The sequence below is a fragment of the Tyto alba genome, unplaced genomic scaffold (genome assembly GCF_018691265.1).
Source record: "Tyto alba isolate M040663 unplaced genomic scaffold, T.alba_DEE_v4.0 Super-Scaffold_14, whole genome shotgun sequence".
Taxonomy (NCBI): Eukaryota; Metazoa; Chordata; class Aves; order Strigiformes; family Tytonidae; genus Tyto; species Tyto alba.
The window spans coordinates 52,919,654-52,938,006 of record NW_024881276.1 but is presented as its reverse complement, the minus strand read 5'-3'; the positions used below and the strand labels follow the sequence as shown (position 1 = coordinate 52,938,006).

The 18,353-nt window shown below is 43.9% G+C and overlaps 1 protein-coding gene across 1 annotated transcript in view; it reads left to right on the top strand.

Annotated features, from left to right (window-relative positions):
• NME7 (NME/NM23 family member 7) overlaps window positions 1-18,353 on the top strand; it is a 93,534-nt gene that overhangs the window by 73,050 nt on the left and 2,131 nt on the right. The window contains exon 11 of the mRNA XM_033005147.2: window positions 3,909-4,016. Within this exon, the coding sequence (XP_032861038.1) occupies window positions 3,909-4,016 (108 nt within the window). The remainder of the gene's footprint in view (window positions 1-3,908; window positions 4,017-18,353) is intronic.

Genomic DNA, 18,353 nt, shown 5'->3' with positions numbered 1-18,353 from the left:
TTTGAGGCTGTAAAAGTTCATTTATGTGTTTTTGGTCCATTCTGTGTTTGTGCTCTTTCCCACTGAGGAATGAAGAAGTGGTTGCTATACAGTGTCCGTGGCCACCTCTTTGACTTTTCCTTGAATGCCATTTAAACAACAACAAAGCATGCAGAAATAAGGGCAGTGGCCTTTCAGCCCTCCTAGATACTCAATTAGGTATTCAGGGCAGATTCTTTTAAAAACCTGGCCATATTTTCTTGAAATCTTCAGTTTTGGCTGTAATACATGTTCTTCATAACTTCCCATCCAGTTCATGAAAAAACAGCCATTTGAAGGAAAAGCAGTTAATGAGGTTTGCTCAGGAGTGTGTTTATGATTTTTCAGTCTGATTTTGACATATTATAGGCATTGGTGACATTTTTGTTTCCCTTCACTTTTATAGAAATAGAAAGATTTTAGAATGTGCTAAGTACTTCATACAGGCAGTGTTGCACTGGGCACGGTTATACGATAGATAGAAACATGAAATATATGCATCTGTATCTTGTGTAGGACAAGGGTCTTCAAAGAGCTTAGCTGTAGATCCAAGCCCAGCCTATAAGGTATAATCAAATGCTGAATAAGACCAAAGAGGATGAAGCCTTTTAATACAGCAACCCTGGTTTGTTTTGCTGCAGAGTGTTTTTTTTGTGAGGTGCAAGTTCATGGCATCCCTATTTATACACGCACATGCAGTTCCAGTGTACACACGTTACTCTCCTCTCGTGCATATGGTAGAGCTGTAGCTGCTCTTAACTCCTCCATCATCCCACTCTCGACTCCTTTCCAAAAGTTTTTGAAAACCAGTACACAAAATACATACTCTGGAAACTAGACTCATCAGAAAGCTTAGAAAAAAGAAATTTAGAAGGGGGTGGAGGGATGTGAGGGAACTAACCTAAACCCCACTATTATATTTGTTGTTGCAGATGAGGCCCTATAAATAAAATGCTTGGCAAGCTTCCTGTTGTGGAGCAGAAGAGTGAGTGTATTATCAGTATGTGCTATGAGGAATAAGTTCTGTAAGGCACTCTCTTCCTCCTTCCCTGAAATGTTTCCAAGTTTTCTAGCCATACATACACAAGGACACATGTATGTGACCCATACAGCTCTTTGCATCTCCATCATTTACAGGGACCTTGTTCCCGGAGGGTTCCTCAGTGGTGTAGTAAGAAAGCAACAGAACAGTAAAACTAATGAATTGACAATTACTGTCCTTTTTTGCCTATGTAACTATAAGCAGAGACTGCTTTACCTCTCATCCTGTTTGTTAACTGATGGCAAGAAAGGCTAATTTAGATTCTTACTGATCAAGTACTGACAATGTAAAGTGCTGGAGGACCTACCCTTGTGTGATTCTGATCTAATGCAGTGCCAGGCAGCACAGAACGAGTCCCTTTTTGCACAAGATGGCTGATGAGTTTCAGCCAGGGCAGGAAAATGCACAGCAACTTGCGTTGAAAAATTGAAGGAAGGAGATTGCATACTGCAACAGTAGGAGTTTTTGCTGGTGTTGGTGAAAGAGAGTGAGTCTGAGAGAAGAAACATGAAGACTGCTGTTACGAAGTAGAAATGAGAGCTCAGGACAAATGATAAGTAAGGAGGCCAGAGCTGCTTTTAAAGGAAGAAAAAATTAAGAAAAGTGGGTTTGTTGAGGAAGATGGCTCAAGGGAAAACTTTGGAAAGTTTCATGAGAAGCAGCATTTTTGGACCTGTTGGAGGATGGAACAGTTTGAGCAAAAGAGTGGATAGAAAACAGAATATGAAATACCAAGCTTTAGCTTTTTAGATCTGAGCTGTTTCTTGCTTAAGTATTTCCAAAAGTTTCATAGCCACAGTATTTTTTTCTAATATGCCCAAACTTTACTTAAAATAATTGAAAGCCTCATGCTACTGCTAGCTTCCTGACAGCTTGCTGTTACTGGGATCAACAATTGTTTCAAGGAAGGCCTTATTTAAGTGTCACATAACTATAGTTAACTGGCATGTGACTTCTGTTTCTCCAGCAGACTTTCTTATCGCAAGTCTTTGAGGACCTTGTGGAAGAGGGGTTTTTTCTCCTTGAGGCTTTTTTTTTTTTTTTAAGTGAAACTATTGAATTTTGCTCTGAAGCAAAATTTGTTTGATGCCAAGTGTATCTTATTCAAATATCCTTGACATCCATACCCAAATATCCTGTATAATGTGTGATGTACACACAGTAACAATGGGGAACTGAAACTTCTCCTCGTAACATGTTTTGGGTTAGACACACTCCAAGCATTAAAGCCATTTAATTATCTTCCAGGTGGGTAACAGGTGTAGGTTTCTAGGTAACAGATCACCATAATTGTTAATTGTTATTAAAGGAAAATATCTAGGACTGGCTGGGCTAAGGGAAGATCTTGGCCTTGAAGTCCCATTGTCTTAGTTTAGTAATGAGACATGACAAGTGGGTGAAGCTGGCAAGTGGCTAAAGTAGTCAGATAATGCTCTTGTGAGGTCTTTTGGGACGACCTTAAAACATTCACTACCATCCCAAAAGAGAGTGTGCATCATGCAAGTAGTCCTCATCTGTACCTGTGCAAAGTTTTCCAGGTCATCCAAGAGCCACTACTGAAGTCACCTTGAACCCACTTGACACTGAAAGTTAAGAAATGCTTGAGCGATCCAGGCTGGTGACTCGGCTGCGGGGGCAGTAACCTCCGGCTGTGACAGGGAAACAAACACCTGGGAGTGGCACAGTGAAACTCTGCTGGCCACTTCCAAAGTGATTACACCCTAATGTACCCAGTGCCTTTTCTGAAAGGGGCTGATGTAGGCTCTGTTAGCAAGGAAGAATGTTTTTTTTTTTTTGTTCAGTAGCTGTAGCTTGGGCCTGTCATCAGCCTGTCCCCTCACAGGCAGCAGTGCTCAGGAGGCATTCATGGAAGAATGTTCAAAGGCTCTTAAGGAAGGAAAACTGGGTTTTGCCATCACCACGGAATTTTAAAAGGAGGCACACTGTGTATGAAGTAGGCTTGGAGAAGAGCTACAGGGTGATGGGAAGACGACAACAAGGTGTATCACAGCTGGCATAGGAAAGGGGTTAAAAGACAGCACTGCAAGGTGATGGTGCAGAGAAGTACAAAAGGACTGCATTATGCCTTGAAAGACAGAGCATAGTGGAGGGGAGAGCCAGTGAAGGCAATCCTCTGTGGTATAAGATGGGAGATATACCATAGTAAAGAGGTAGGGGAGGAATCATATCAGGACCTGAGTGGTATCTGCTAGTAGTAAGAGAAACACTCTGAGAGGCCAAGAAGGTGTTTGTCATTCTAGATGAAGAATAGTATTGAAGTGTCAACTTCAAAGAACAGAGAAAGATGTAGAGAGAATCTGGACTGATCTTCAGAGGGGATCAGATGTTGGCACTAGTCACAGTGTCAGAGAAGCACTGTAGAGGAGAAGACAGAGGCTGTTCAGTGGCTGGGCTTCACAAAAAGTCAGATTCTGAGGCAAATAGTTCAGTGTTAGAGGCGTCAGTCTGCGAGCTGATAGACTTGTGTCTGCTCGCTAAGGACAGCACATTCTGTGCTTGAGAGCTGCAAAGCTGTTAACGTTGGCTAGTTGTATTAATACAGGTGCCAGGAAGGTGTATATGTAATACGAAGGGTTCTGCATTTCACCTGAGGTGGCTTGAGTGGCCCAGTTTCAAGCAGTTAGTTTTCACAATCTTGGTCATGGTTTTTCAGCAGCTGTATATGTGTGTAGTACAAGCTGGAATTCCCCTCTTTGTTTTCTTTTATAGTGTACCACACATATATTGATAGCACAATAATATTTTGCTTTATAAGATACTATTGCATCCACAACATAAAGCAACAGTGTGGTTCCCAACAATCTTTTGGTTTTCTTGTGTTCAATAGGAAATAGCTCGTCATCTCCGACCTGGAACTCTGCGTGCTGTCTTTGGGAAGAACAAGATTCAGAATGCTGTCCACTGCACAGACCTACCTGAAGATGGACTTTTGGAGGTAAGACCTGCTAGACAAACGTGAAAAGCTATACTTGACACAGTTTTAAGCTGTTGAAGTGTTTTATATGTGGAGTAGCTGTGTTGGAGGCCAGTGATCAACAAAGAATTTATTAATACTGGTACTGTAAAAAATTAATTAATACAGTTTTCTTGACTGAATATAGTACAATGAAATATTAACGAAATCAAAGTCAAGAGTCTTCTCTTTGGCTGAATGTGTCCTTGGGATTAGATATCAGCACTTAACAGTGCTTCTGCAGGGACACCTTCTCAGCCCTTTCTCGATGACCACCATGACTCCTGATCTGCATTGTCTCTATGGTGAGCTTGTGTGGAGCATGGAATATTACAGGCACTAGGGATTCAAATTCTCCAGATAGGGTCCAGACTTATTTGTAGACAGTCATAATTACACACATCAGTAGGTATTTCCTCTGTTTTAAATTAACTCACTAATTATTACCTGATTTGGCTTTGTATGCTTACATTAAAGTCCAATAAAATAGGAAAATGTTAAATTAAGGGAGTTTATAAAGACAGAAGTACTCACTATGAAAACCAGAACAAGCTCACTCACTTAATTCCATGCCTCAAAACTAAGGTCTGTACAAGGGGGTTGAAGCAGTGTGTAAGCATAGCTTGGATGGATCTCTGCATCAATGCAGATGTTTTTCCAGCACATGCATAGCTTCTGTTTTACTGTCTACATGTATTTGTGAGTGTTTTGCTGTCAGACTATAGCAGAATGATGGAGCAGCAGGAGTTTTCCTAGCTTGGGTAATTTTACACTGCCAAAGTGGTGTTTTCATTGAGGGGAGTGGAAGAGCTAACTGTGTCACCATCTCCTTTCATGAACTAAAATCAGATCTGTGGGTTAAAGTGCTGTTTGCCAGGAAATCGCATCTAGTTTAGGGAATTCACTAGTGAAATTCAACACTGAGAATGGCAGCCAGTGTCAACAAAGTTGCAGCTTTTTAAACCATTTCCAAGCTGTCATTAAAAGTTTTCAACGTCCAGTCTCTGCCCAAAGGGACTGTATTTAAACAAACAGGTATTTGTCACCACATGCGTAAAATCCCTCAGTCATGGCTTTTCAATGGCAACAGAAAAAAGGCACAGCCTGCAAGGGGGAAATGGAAGTCTCACCAACACTCACAGAGCATTTTAGTACTGGGCAGAATTCTCCCTCATGTCTGCAGTCCATCTCCTTCATGCTGGTGCAAAGCAGGTATGACCCCATTTTGCTGGTTGTTTAAATTGAGTTTACAGCTACTGTAAGTGAGGTGGGCAGGACAGAGCAGTGGAATTGCTTCTCCAGAACAAAAATTGAGGCTTGAGTTCTTTCTCAAGGTCTCCACTACATGCGTTTGTCCTTTGAATCCCACAGCTGAATCATAAGCTTGATCTAGCATTACTCTGACTACACACTTTGCAGTTCCTATTGCAGACTGGTCATTTTAACAGTCATTTATTGATTGTTTTTTTTTGGAGGAGTGGCCTAAAATCTTTTTTTACCATAGGCATAATTGTACACAGAATGTGTCTCTTCATTTGTCTGTAGTTTCTTCTATAACAGTCCAGGTTAAGCCAGCAGTTGTAAAGGACATCGATCAATGTTCTTTAATAAGTAAATAAAGCAGTGAATGTTTCATTACGATTGTTCAGCAAACAAGCATTATAATGTAAACTATAGAAACCTTTTTACTGATAACAGTTTAATTCCTGGAGTGTCTTTAGATCTGTGTTCTGTGAGAAATGTAGTTGACTGAAAACTTGGTTAAGCAAAAAGAAAAATAGCCTGTGGATTTGCTGAAGTGCAAGGGCTTGTCGCAACTGGTGAGAAAGGAATAATACAGTATACACAGAGATCATCCTTTGGAAGGACTTTTTTCTCAGTGAGCTTTTCTGTGAGAGGAGCTCAAATCCAGTCCCAGAGGTCTCATCTGCTGGCAAGCAGAAACCAGAGCTTTCTCCCACCTCAGCCCTAATACCTGTAACAGGCGCTGTACGTGCTGGGCTAGAGCAGCGTGCCTGTGTGGCATGCAAGACAACCGCAGAAAGAAACTAAGTCATGCTAACATTTTAAAGTGGTATGCTGTTCAGTAAATGGTACGTTCTCTAATGGATAACGGAATATGTTAGTATACTGAGTTTAACAGAGCAATTATTCTCAGCCTCAGAGGAGGTGAATTCAGGGATAGGTAAGGCACTTGTCATTGAGGAGAATGACCTTGGCTATGTCGGCACAGTGAAACTTGTTTTTTGATACGGAGCTAGCATGTGTTCATCATGACCATGTTCTAGTAGGAGAAGTTGCTGTTGCTATAAAAGCTGTACAGTATCATTGTAGGACAACTGATCAGTAGAGGAGGAGTCTGGAGCAAACTTCAGAGAGAAATGTGATCTAGATTTATACTACAAAGATGAGGGATCCTTTTTAAAACCCCAAAGAGAATTAATTCATCCCGACCAGTCTCTTTCCTTTCTTCACCTGTCATTAGTTTTTGTACAGTGTTAATACTCTGCTGCAGTTACTACCCAGTATAGATCCAAAAAAAAAGCATATATGCAAATTCTTGCACTCCTGTTTTGCTGATGAAAGGTATGTTTGGCAATCTGAATTCAGGCACAAGTGCTAGGAACTCCAGAGTTTCATTTATAACTCTTGTGCTGATTTGATCTGAGCTTGCCTAAGACACTTTCCAAATTTTGGCATGAAAGTGTTTGGCTCTGAAATTCTGTATAAAGATGTTCTGATTTATATTTCTCTTCTCCAAAAAAAAAAAAAAAAAAAAAAACACCTAAATGCAACACATTTTAGAAAGCAAACTGCAGAATCGTTATCACAAACAATAACACAAAATTTCTAACACTTTTTTCCCCCAGTTTCCACTGTTGGTGGGGCTTTTTGATTGGGTTAGTTGGTTGGTTTTGGTGTTTTGTGGGGTTTTTTTGGTTGGTTGGTTGGTTGGTTTGCTTTTTATTTGTTTGTTTGATCAGGGGTGTGTGTGTTTGGTGTTTGGTTTGTTTTTTTTCTAGAATAGGAAATAGGTTGATTACTCTTCTGAAACCCAGTAAACTGTCTTGGAGAGCGGATGATGTGATGTAAGCTTTCTGAAACTCTTGCTAAACCAGAGAGGTGGACCTGAGGGAACAGTTACAGCCAAAAAGCAGGCAGAACCAGTCTGGTACACTGTGAATAAAGATGGTCACTGCCTTGGATTCAGAGCTTCTGTAGAACCTTGACCGTGTTTGATGGCTGAATCATCGTTTTCCAGAGGCTCCCGTTTCCAGTGCAGCCTCTCCTTACAGGTCTAAGGGCTGTAGAGTAGAAGTCCCTGTATCTCTGAACTTGGATTGAGCCCACTGGGCTTGTACAAAGAAAGCCTTAGCTGTGCCTGTTGGCTGGTGTGTGGAGTACTTACACTGTTAATGATAAAGCAGCGTATTAGAGGTGCCTGCCACAGTCCTGGCTCTGTTGTGGCCGTGTGTTCTGTGTGTACATCTGCAGGGTCAGCAGTGCCCAAAGGACCTTGGAGGCAAGATGGTCAAAGGAACTGCTGCTGTTGCCACTTTGTGCGTAGGAAGCTGAATAGGTTGGTCTGTCTGTTAATTGGTTTTGTGGCTTCTGAACTTCCAGACCCAAATGGAGATGTAAAGGGGAGATATCTGCTTGACCTGCTATCCTCTCATGGGCCCTAAATGCACAGTATTTATGAAAGCACAATAAAGGTGTGTTCCTATGTAGTAGGGAACGCACCAGTGCTTTCCTGAGAACTCAGTTAGGTATCCTTCATGCCAGATACTGCTTATTTTAAGATTTATCCACCTTTCTCTGCAGTTTTCATCACCCACAGTTTAAGAGCTAACTGAAATTTGAAAAGTGATCACAATGGCAGCTGTTGTCTGATTGTCCACAAATGAAGACTTCTTAAAGGAGATGAGATAGGTCATTGAGGGCTGGATCAAATGCTTGATGAAGTTAAATAGCCAAACTAGGTGACTTTGGTGGTCCATACTTAGTTCACAGTCACTAGGAAGGGCAAGGTAGTGACCTTTCTCCCCAAAATCATGACCAAGGAGTACTGGGGAAAGGAGAGAACAGTGCTGTCTTGGGAACAGCAAGGACTAATTAACTAAGTAAGGGTCAGCTTAGTTTTAGAACACTATATTTAATTAATGTAGTACAGCAGTTTTTCAATGTTTTTTTTTGTTAGACCTCCTTTCTACGGACCTGGAAAAAGGAAAGTTTGCTTTTAATCTTAAAAACCCCTCAAACAAACAAACAAACAAACCCCAAAAGCAAATATGAGCACTTGCTCCCACCAGTTTGATCCTTAACTCCTGTCTATGTTCTACAAACTACTTCATGACTTAGGCAGTGACTAAAGCATACCAGAATTAATGAATAACTCACTTTGGTTCAAGAGAGGAGGAGGAGATGCAGTTGAGCCTAAAACGCAGCTGGTCACAATGGAAAAATCTATGTGTTTTCAGTTGTAAAGCTGTAACTGCTTCTTTTGTTCCTAGTTTAGTGATACAGTAGGAGGGTGAATATTGACCTGAAGCCTCTTGGATGATCTCTTTGGCTTACTGGGTCAGGCACTTATTTATTCACTGCATAGACTTGTGTGTCCTTGTATCAGTACAAAATGTATTTTCACATCTGACAATGGATAGACACGAGTAGCTCAGAACTGTCTGTTTTCTCAGCCTTGCCATCAGGTTCCCATTTTAATGGGGAGAGGAAAGAAAGGAGGAAGTAGAGAAGGGAGTCTGATAGTGAAGGGAGTATTTTTGAGAGGATGGCGTTTCATGAGTGAAGGCTAAATCAGCAGTTTCTTAATTTTATTGATCAACTGATGTTGCATAGAGCATTCAGAGCAGGGGTTTCCATTTGTTTCCCACATCCAAAGCAGGTACTGTTCTACCTCTCATCATTTTTTTTTTTTCTATTTTATGTAAAGTAGGTAGTATTTGGAGCAAGCAAACAATTACAGTACTCACCTGCATTCACATTCCTTCTGAGTCAGGTAGAGCAAGGACTGGAACATGAACATTTTATATGCCAAGTGCTCTCTTTAAGAGACTAGGTACGGTTTTGTGTTTGTGTCTGTTATGTACACATGGTGAAAGATGATTCTGTTTCTCAACTCGCCGTCTTTGACCTGAGGAATATTTCTGATACCTATCTTGTTGAAATAGAAGCTTGCAAACCATTGGCTCTGATGAATCATCATTCTCTAGACAAAACAAGTTTCCTTGAAATTAGTCATTCCTGGATTAGTTTTAATCACAGGACTTGATACAAGGTGGTGTGGCTACCAGACTTCACGGTTCATGTGCCTCCTTAAAGAAGTGAAGGCAAATTAAAAATTGGTCAGTGAAGGCCTTACTCACATCACTGGAAGTACAGTGAGTAAAACTTTCCACAGGAGGTGGTGCTGTACACACACCTCAGTTCGCTGCGTCTCAAGTGGCCGAGTACCTTTCAGATTATGCAGAAATCCACATAACCTGCAACCATTAAAAGCCTGGACTTGCAGTTACAACAAAACCAGTATTTCTGTGTGTTGGCACGCTCTGCCTATAAATTGTTGCTCATACCGTGCAGTTCAAGGTATATTTTTTTTGTGGGCAGTTCCATAAGGGCACTTGTACTGCAGCAAACCACTGCGGGGATGATGGGCTCCACACATCTGGGGTCTCTCTGCTGAGGTGCAGCCTGCAGTGTCTGAGCCATCCATGCCAGCTCTGCTCCTGCGCCGTGGTGGTCGGGCAATCGCTCAGTCTCATGAGGTTTCTTAGCAAAACTAAAAAATGCTTAATAGTCATACATGTATATGCGTATGTCTGTGGGTACTTACACGTAGAGGGAGAGGATGCTGCCCTCCGTAAGATATGCATGAAAAAGGCTTTGCCCTGGGGTGGGTAAAATTTGAGTTCTGGGTGAAATAACCTTCTTCTCCCTGTTGCCGAGGAAGATGCTGTTTTTAGGTGACTAATTCTTCTAGTGGACAATAACGTGGCAATTGCTGCGGGAGCGTGCTTACCTGTGCCTTTGCATGTCTGGTAGGCTGTGTGTGAAACTGTGGGCTCTTAAGCCAGTTTTCTTGGGCGTGGAGGACGTGCCAACTGCCTTCTCAGTCCTGCATCCCCACGGGCACGCTTTGCGCCGACGCCTCGGGGAGCCGCGTGTGTGGCCCCGCATGGCTGCTGGGTGCCGTCAGGCTCTGCCTTGGGCTGGGGGACTGTGGAGGGAAATGTGTTAGTTTTCAGTGTCACGGGCAGCTTTCCAGCCAGGCAGTAGCGAGGACCTCCTCAAGTATCGTTTGCTGGCCTTCTCCCTTGCCTCAGAGCTATTTGTGGCATCCGCAGACATGAAAATAGCCTATCGAAGGGGGGTGATTTTGCTGTTATCAAAGAAGAGTGGGTTTTGTCTGTCTTCCGAGAGAGCTGTCATGATGGTTGGTTTTTTTTTCCCTATCACTTCTTTGAATTTCAGCTGTACAGTGGCGTGTGAGTGTGGGGACTGACAGACATACTCTTCTTTCCCTTGCTCAGGGAGGCTCGCACCAGTGAGGCTGGCTTACTGCTTCTAAGGCATTTAAGCAAACGAGTAATATCATCTAACTGTACAGATCAGCTGTGGCAGCCTGATGGATGGGGACTCGCACAAGCCCTGGCACTGGAAGTTCAGCTGGTTGGACCCAGCCTCAGGGGGAGGGAAGGTGATGTTGTATGATAAGTGGTGACGGGACAGGCCAGTTCAGCAGATGTGTTTTGTCCAGACAAGTGCTGTGGGCAATGAAAACCAGCGTCGTTTTCCTCAGACTTGGTATTAACTAAATGCTCTGGCGAACGTTAAGAGCTGTACTATTCCTGGGCTTTTGGTGCAGCGTGTCTTCCACCTGCTAGAAGCCAGCTGTCGTCGGTCTGGCATTCCAGATAATGCCAAGAGAAGCATTCGGGGAGGCTGTGGGGAGGGCGGTGTTTTAGCAGGCTGTTCAGAGGGGACAGGGGAGCACTCCCCTTGCAGCGGGGGGGACATGACAAGCGCTTCCCATAAACATTTCCATCAGAACGGAGTCCTGTTACGGAAGCGCCCCGCTGGCTGCCAGCTTGCGTTTTGCTGTTCGCTGCTTCCTCGCCTGCCCGCTGCCGCCGTTGTCTCGGCACGTGGGCGTGCTGCAAGGGGCTTGCTGTCGTCCACCCTGGCAGCGCCTCTGCACCAGCAGCGAGCTGATCCGTGGGCCGAGGTTGTGGTGCAAGAGTTTAGGATGGGGGGCATCAGAGGGATGCAGCTCTGTTAAACTAACCTTTTTGGTGCATCAAGGTATAGTCCGAGCAATTTAATAAAGCATGTCAATGAGTAACTCTCAGAAGCGTCAATGTGCTTAGTGTGGAATTTGTGTATGTCACACTCGGAACAAAGGTCTCCTGCATTGCTTGTTACCGATTAACTTGTCTGGTATTATGCAAGCTGCCTCTACCAGCTGAGAACTAACTCTCCCCATTCACAGGGCAGCGCAGCTTGTAAAACATTACACAGCAGAAGTGCATAGCATGGCAATGAACCTTTCACTGAGGGCATTTCAGCTGTACAGCATTTCCCTCGGGAGTCTTTAAAAGATTAATAAAGAAGCCATTGTTTTTCTCAGTCATATGGCAATTTTGCAGTGAAGTCTTTTATTAGGGGCCCATATTGAGCTGCATAATCCAGGGTAAGATGCTTTTAATCATCTCCAGTGAAAAGAAATAAATAATTTGAGGGTTTGGGTGAGGTTGGTTTTTGGCAGGTTTTTTTTTTTTTTCAAGTTTTCATCAAAGCAGTAGCTATTTTTGTCTGTCAGTTGGAATTTTCAGTCTCCCCTGGTACAAAATGATCTGTCAAATAATGGTTATTATGATTCAGGCGCTTCTCTGTTTTAACTTTCTGAGACTTTTTATCCAACAGCTGTGGGAACAGGTTGGAAAGAATCTGGAGTGTAGGAAAACTTCATCTTATTTGGTGGTGTTTTTGCATATCAGAGGATGTTAGGCAGCAGCACTGGAATTCTGTCTCACAGTGTTTCCTGATGCTGTATATATACTTGTACAGAGAATTAAGTAATCTCTTTGCCTCAGCCTATCTGAAGAGAAATTAAAATTAAAAACCGGAATAATAGAGGAATGGATTTTGAACACATGTTGGTGATTTCTCTTTTAAAAAAAAAAATAAAATTATGGTATTATTAGGTCACTTGCAGCCTAATTTTGAACATAGGTTGTATAATTATTATACTTGCGGGCCAGACAGGCAAACTAAACTAGAAACCTGTTTAAACAGAGTTGTGAAATAGTTCATCTCTTGTGCTTCCACTTCTGGGTAAGATCCGAGGTCCAATTGCCCCTTGTTCTGCCAAGTCTGAGGTTTGTAAGTGCCAGAGAGAAGCAGTTAACGAGTGTGAACCAAGCAGCTCCCAGAGCTCTCTGAAGTTTCACCTGATCCTGGAGGTAGCCTATGTGATAAACAGGGCTTGGCTTTTGGCACGTGTTCGTGTTGCGCTGAGCAAGGTGATTTTGTGGAGGGGAGGTCAAGGCAGAGGGAAGGCGTGACACTTCTTGATAACTCTTCTGAGGACCAGTTTGTGTCTTTGAGGCTGCTGCCTTCTTTCTTTCCCTCGGCACGTTGTCGTTTTGAACCAAAAAGCCCGGGTCCTCTTTCCATTACCCCTCTTCCTCCCGCTGAAGCGTAGCAACAGTTTAGCTACAACTCAGCTGCATGATGGGCAGACTACAGCAACAAAGAGAAAAAAGCCCAGGGGAGTAGCTTATACAGCAAAAGCAGTAATGGGACACTGTAGTTACACAGTCATGTGGAAGCTCAGAATCTCTTTTCTTTTCTTGAGCAAGGGGTCCTGCACCTTTTTTGGGGTAAGAGAAGCACTGTTGGCCTGTATCGCACGCTGCCGTGCAATGCAAATATATTTTTACGTGGTTCCTACTATTGACCTCAGTCTCTTGCACCTCCCGTCTCTCTCTCAGAGGTCAAATAGGCAAATGATTAGCTGTATCGGTACTTCCTGCATAGGGCCTCCTCTTCCCTCACCCGTGCAGCCTCCTTGACTGGCTACTGTAAACTAGCAGTAATTAAGAGGAGAATTTCAGTCAGCTATCTGCATACATGTGTTGAAATGTATGTGGAACATGGGAGTTAAGATACAAAGCCAAACGTGTTAATATGGCTAGAAGACTGTTAACAAGATTTTCTGTCTCTCATAGATGCTAACACCATGGGATATCTTGAGTTAAGAGCTTGCCGAGCTCTGGAAACCACTTCCTCTTTCATAAGTAATAATAACTAGTTAGTCAAAGTGTGGTGTCATACCAGTATTGAGTTTATGTTGTGAAAATACTGAGGGCTTAGACACTGGCTGTGATCCTGTGCTAGCAGCTGTGCAAGCAGAACAGGATGGCCGTGGTCACCTGAAAGTCTAGGGCTCCTCAAAGTCACCGAGCATCTCCTGGTTTCAGCAAGAGCTGGATCTTCTTTCTTCCTCTTTAACCCTCAGTGCATTGACATGTATGTGGGAGTGATGTATCTACAGGCGTATCTGAGAGATACTGAGAAATGTAGGCAAGTGTCTGAGCAAGAGGCGATTCTCCTTGGTGGCCAGAGTTGCTAAGTGGCAAGTTTCCTTCCGCGCTGGTGTCAGTGGCGGTTACTGCTGTTCTGCTGGGGAGAGACAGTGTGCCAGGACTATCCACCCACAAACCAGGACCTGCGGGCCCTCCGGCAGCTGCCTTAGTCCAGCTATTAAAGAGGAGCTTGGCCGCTCAGTCCTGCCATGACGGTACATGGTTTAGCACACAGCAGGGGTGTTGAAATCACAGAGGGCCGCTGGGACTTGAAACGAGCTCTTGCTTCTTAATACTGACCCGTTCCACAGGGAAATGGAACTTTCTGGATTCAGTGATGTTGCCTAGAAGGTACTTTGAGCACAGTGCTGAGGGAATTTATGCCATTGGTTCGGTGGGATGTTTCCTAGCAGCACAGGGGCTTGTGATGATGCATGCAAGGCTACTTGTGGACTGAGTGGTGATTTTGCTTGGTTGTTTTTTTTTCCGGGATATTTTGTTACTGTCTTGTCTGTTACAACTTTCATTCTGCTGTCAGGTATAGCTTGTTGGGCTTATTTTGCTTGCATTTGCTTGTTGCTTCCATCCTTGCCTGAATCAGGGATGTGTGTGGAAACATGTTCTTGTTCCCTCTGTGACCGCTTTCTCCTCTGTTGGCCAAAATCTGGTAGCTCATGGGGAGCATGACTGTCAGTCCTCTCCGAGTAGGCTGGAGAGCCTTAGCTCAGCATGGCTAAAGCCTGTGGCTTGTATGAACACATCCAAGACAGGCTTTACTTAAATACTTCAGGTGCTAGCAGCAGAGACCCTTTGCAGTGTTTTCATCCAGTGTTCAGGACGTGTTTGCAGCTTGCATGGACATCTGTGGTGGTGTGCCTAGTGTCTCAGCTGTACCTAAGCTGACGGGTCCAAGGGCATCGTACAAGAGCTCCACAGGAGCTCTTGATTTTGAGGCAGGCAAGTGTCCCTCAAGATAAGTGTGAAGGGGAGAGGCAATGATCCTGGCGACTGAATGAGCTCCTTGGGAAAGCAGTACTCCCTGTCATGGTGTAGTTTTTCATGTGTGATGGAAGCCAGGACTTTTCACTTTATTTCATTACAGCGGCTCTATCAGACCAGTCATCTCTTCTGATGGTGACCAAAGATGTTGCTAAAGGAGGACCTGGTGGGAGAGTCCTGGGCTAATATGTTCAGCTCCAGCTACTGAGCAGTTGGCTTATGCTGGGGAGTGGGAAGATTCAGTGAACCTGTACCTTCTTATTAAATTTACGAGTATCTATACTTCAGAAATCAGTGGTCTGGGTCAGCACAGGAGTTACGTGCGATGTAAAAACAATACTTTGGTATTTCAAATAAGTTTTTGAGTTCACTTATTTTTCTTGTAGTGTTACTGAATAAATAGCATAAGACTCGCTTTCTTGGTGTTTTGATTGTGGTGGAATGAATGATTGTCTTGTCTTCCCATTTACATCCTGTTTGGAATTCAGATTTCTCTAATCTTTTATTTTATAGTACAATTTCCAAATAGCTTCCTTTGCCCTTCTATTTCACTGTATTTTCAGAGTTGATTATAACCATATATGCAATGTTTGAGGTGACTGACATAAAAGCAGAATGTTTCTGTGTTAACCTGTAGTGTTTCTTTAATAAAACCTTCCATTGCAAAGTTTTGTTTCTTGGTGCATAGGAGGTATTTGTCCCAGTTGTACTTAAGAAATTAACTCGGCCAGTTGAAGTGCATGTGAACAAATTGTTCTGCCTTGGGCAGCCTGACCAGCTTTATTTCTTAGTGCGTGACGCTTGAGAGAAAGGCAAGAGTGACTAACTTTCCCTTTTTTTTTTTTTTTGAGCAAACTTCATGAGACTCTCTTTAGGTTCATGTGGGAAAATAATTCCTTATTTTCAGAAGAAATAATAGAGTGAGGAAGTAAGGAAGTAGACTCTCTTCTGTGACAACCATTTTTATTTCTGGACAGCTTGTGGCAGGATGGGCGGTATGAATCCATGTGGTTTTGCTGTGTTAATCTAATGATTTAGTTGTGCAAGTCAGCGGCGTGAACTGTAGTTGAAATGCGTTTTAGGTGTTAGCAAGTGCACTTGCTAACAGAGTTGGCAGGTTCATGCTAATGTACAAGCTAAGATTAATGAGCAAAGAGATTTTTTTTTTTTTTTTTTAAGACTTAAGCATTTAGGGAGAGTGTCCTGGTGCTGAAACTTTAGGTCAACAAAGACTCTCTGGATCATGTGTCTGGATACCTGTGCTGAACCAAGGGGATACAGTTTTGTGGTGATTTTGGCGAGAGGGTACTAGTGGCTGTCTGTCCAGCTGCGCGAAATACGCTGAGGTGACTGACAGGCTCTAAATGAATACAGAGATGAAAAAGCCTTCTGTCTCCCAGCTGCCAGTTTTGGTTTGGCAGAGACGAGGAAGGACTGAAATTGCCATTATCTTTCTGCTGATGGATGAGAAGTGAATCTGTGACCTCAAGTAGTATGTCTCCCTGACGGCCCCCTTGCTTCTGCCATGGGTGATACTCACAGGGTCTCTTCTCGAAAACTGCCAGCCCAAGGGAACAGGGGGAATGGACCGTGAACGTTGAGGTTCCCGTTCAGTGCTGGGGTTTTCTTTGAGGCAAGCTGCAACACTGCTGGTCTGATACGCTGGTACCTCTCAAGGTGTACCTTGGTCTGTCCTTCTGTAGACAAAAGCTCTGACTCCAGAGCTGCTCAGCTGGCACCTCTTGTCAGCACTGCTCTTCGCTTTGTTTTCTGGGCAGAGGGAGAATTAAATTGTGTCTAATTCTTACGCTTGAAATCTTCAGGATACTTAGTGCCTGCGCTGGGTCCTGTGTTACTACTAAGATCTTTGCTCTCCCTTGGAAGGCTGGCTGTCTCACTTGATTTGCTTCCCTCTTTTCTTTCTTTTTTTTTTGGTTATTTTTTTGTTTTGTTTTGTTTTGTTTTTTTAATTTAATTTTGCCTGGCCTCTCCATGCTCTTAAGGCACACATTGTTCAGATGATAATCATTTGTGCTCAGCCAGGGCATTAGACTGGATTTTGTTATTGCCTGCTGTATTAACTCCTGAAACTTTGCAGTAATGCATGGAAGCACCCGGAGGGAGCGGCCAACTTCATTAACGCGAGTTTTGCAGAGAGGGTGTGTGACTGAAGCAAAACTTCATGGAGTTCAAGCAGCACTCAGCTCCTCCTTGGTGAAGCAGTTTGTAGGGTCAGAGCCAGAAGGTCACAGTCACCCACCTGTTATTACTTCCTGAGCATTCTTGTTATTTGTCCCTGAACAGGAGCTAGGGCAGCCATAACTCCATGCTATGAAGCAGGTCGATGGTTCCTGGGATCTGTAAGGAGAGCACTGATGTTAAATTTAATCCTGTTTCATCCCTGGGAAGGAGTGAGCACACCAGAACGTTGACGTTGTTTGAAGGGCGTTTGCAAAATGCAATTGGTTGGTTTCAGATGAGTTCCTGTCTTGGGTTTGTCCCCTGCCACCTTTGGGTCCTGTAGAGAGACCAGAGGCATGCTTGGCTCAGAGCAGCTGACCTTGCCCTAGGTAAGGTCTGAGACTTGTTGGGATGTCTGCTACAGGCACAGCTCCCTTTTCTGTGGTTTGTGCTGTACTCGGGACCCTGGGAAAGAGAGTAGCTGTATTTCCTAAAATATAGAGTGTTTTGGAATACCTAACCCCCGTCTGGATGCTTGGCGTAAGTACTTCCAAGTCCTGGATCCCCTTGGAAAAGGACCTGGTGCTTTTAGAAGGGGGTTCTTCAAGCTGCCTCCAGCTGAGGCTTCCCAAGATAGGGACACCCCAAATCTCTTGGTAGTGCTGAAATCTTTGGTCTTGGTTCTTCTGCAAAACACCGTATGTGTTGTGTGAGTGGGGAAATGGATGGCCCCTTCTTTCTGGTGTTTCTTGTCCAGCACTGCTGTGCTCCTGAGGGTGAGGTTCTTGGAGGAGGGGAGGATCCTTTCTGTGTACCACAGATGTGCCAGCTCTTAACTGGTTTTACTGGGAGCTGGGTGGCAGCTGACACACATAAGGATAATTTTATATAAGATAACATACTGGCACCTAGTTTTGCAAATTATACAATCGGTAGTGTGCTGCTTGTGATGTGCGAGCCTTGCCAGTACGGGCTGTGTGGCTCTTCAGCAATCCAATAAACGCTATTTGAGGGGGAAGGACGAGGTTTTCCGTGGGCTGTAAGCAAGCTGAGGTTGTTCAGCCTGGCCTGGGAAAAACTGGTCCCACAAAACCAAGGGGCTTTTAAAGACTGAAATAGCGCGATGCCTTTTGCCGCTACTAAGGAGCGAGCAGGAGCTGGGCAAGGAGAGCACTCACCTGCCTCGGTGCGAGCTGCAGGGGCGACTTGTCCCTGACCCCCGGGGAGCCCCGGGGTGAGGCTGGGCCGGGAGCTGTTCCCACCAAGGCAGAGGCTCTGCCGTCCTGCGAGTGTGCCTGCAGACACGGCCGTGGAGGGTCTTGTCCTCGAGCGTGTGCGTGCGCCTTTCTCTGCTTTTGATTTTATTAGCATTTTGGCGTGTCCCTCTTCACCTTGAAACGCAGGTGTCCCGTATCAGCACAAAGGGAGATAAAATTCACTTTTAACGGCGACAATTACACTTTACTACGTTGAGCCAGTCTGGCAGGGAGAACAACATGTGCAAAGCGGCGGTTTATAATGTAATGTCCTATGA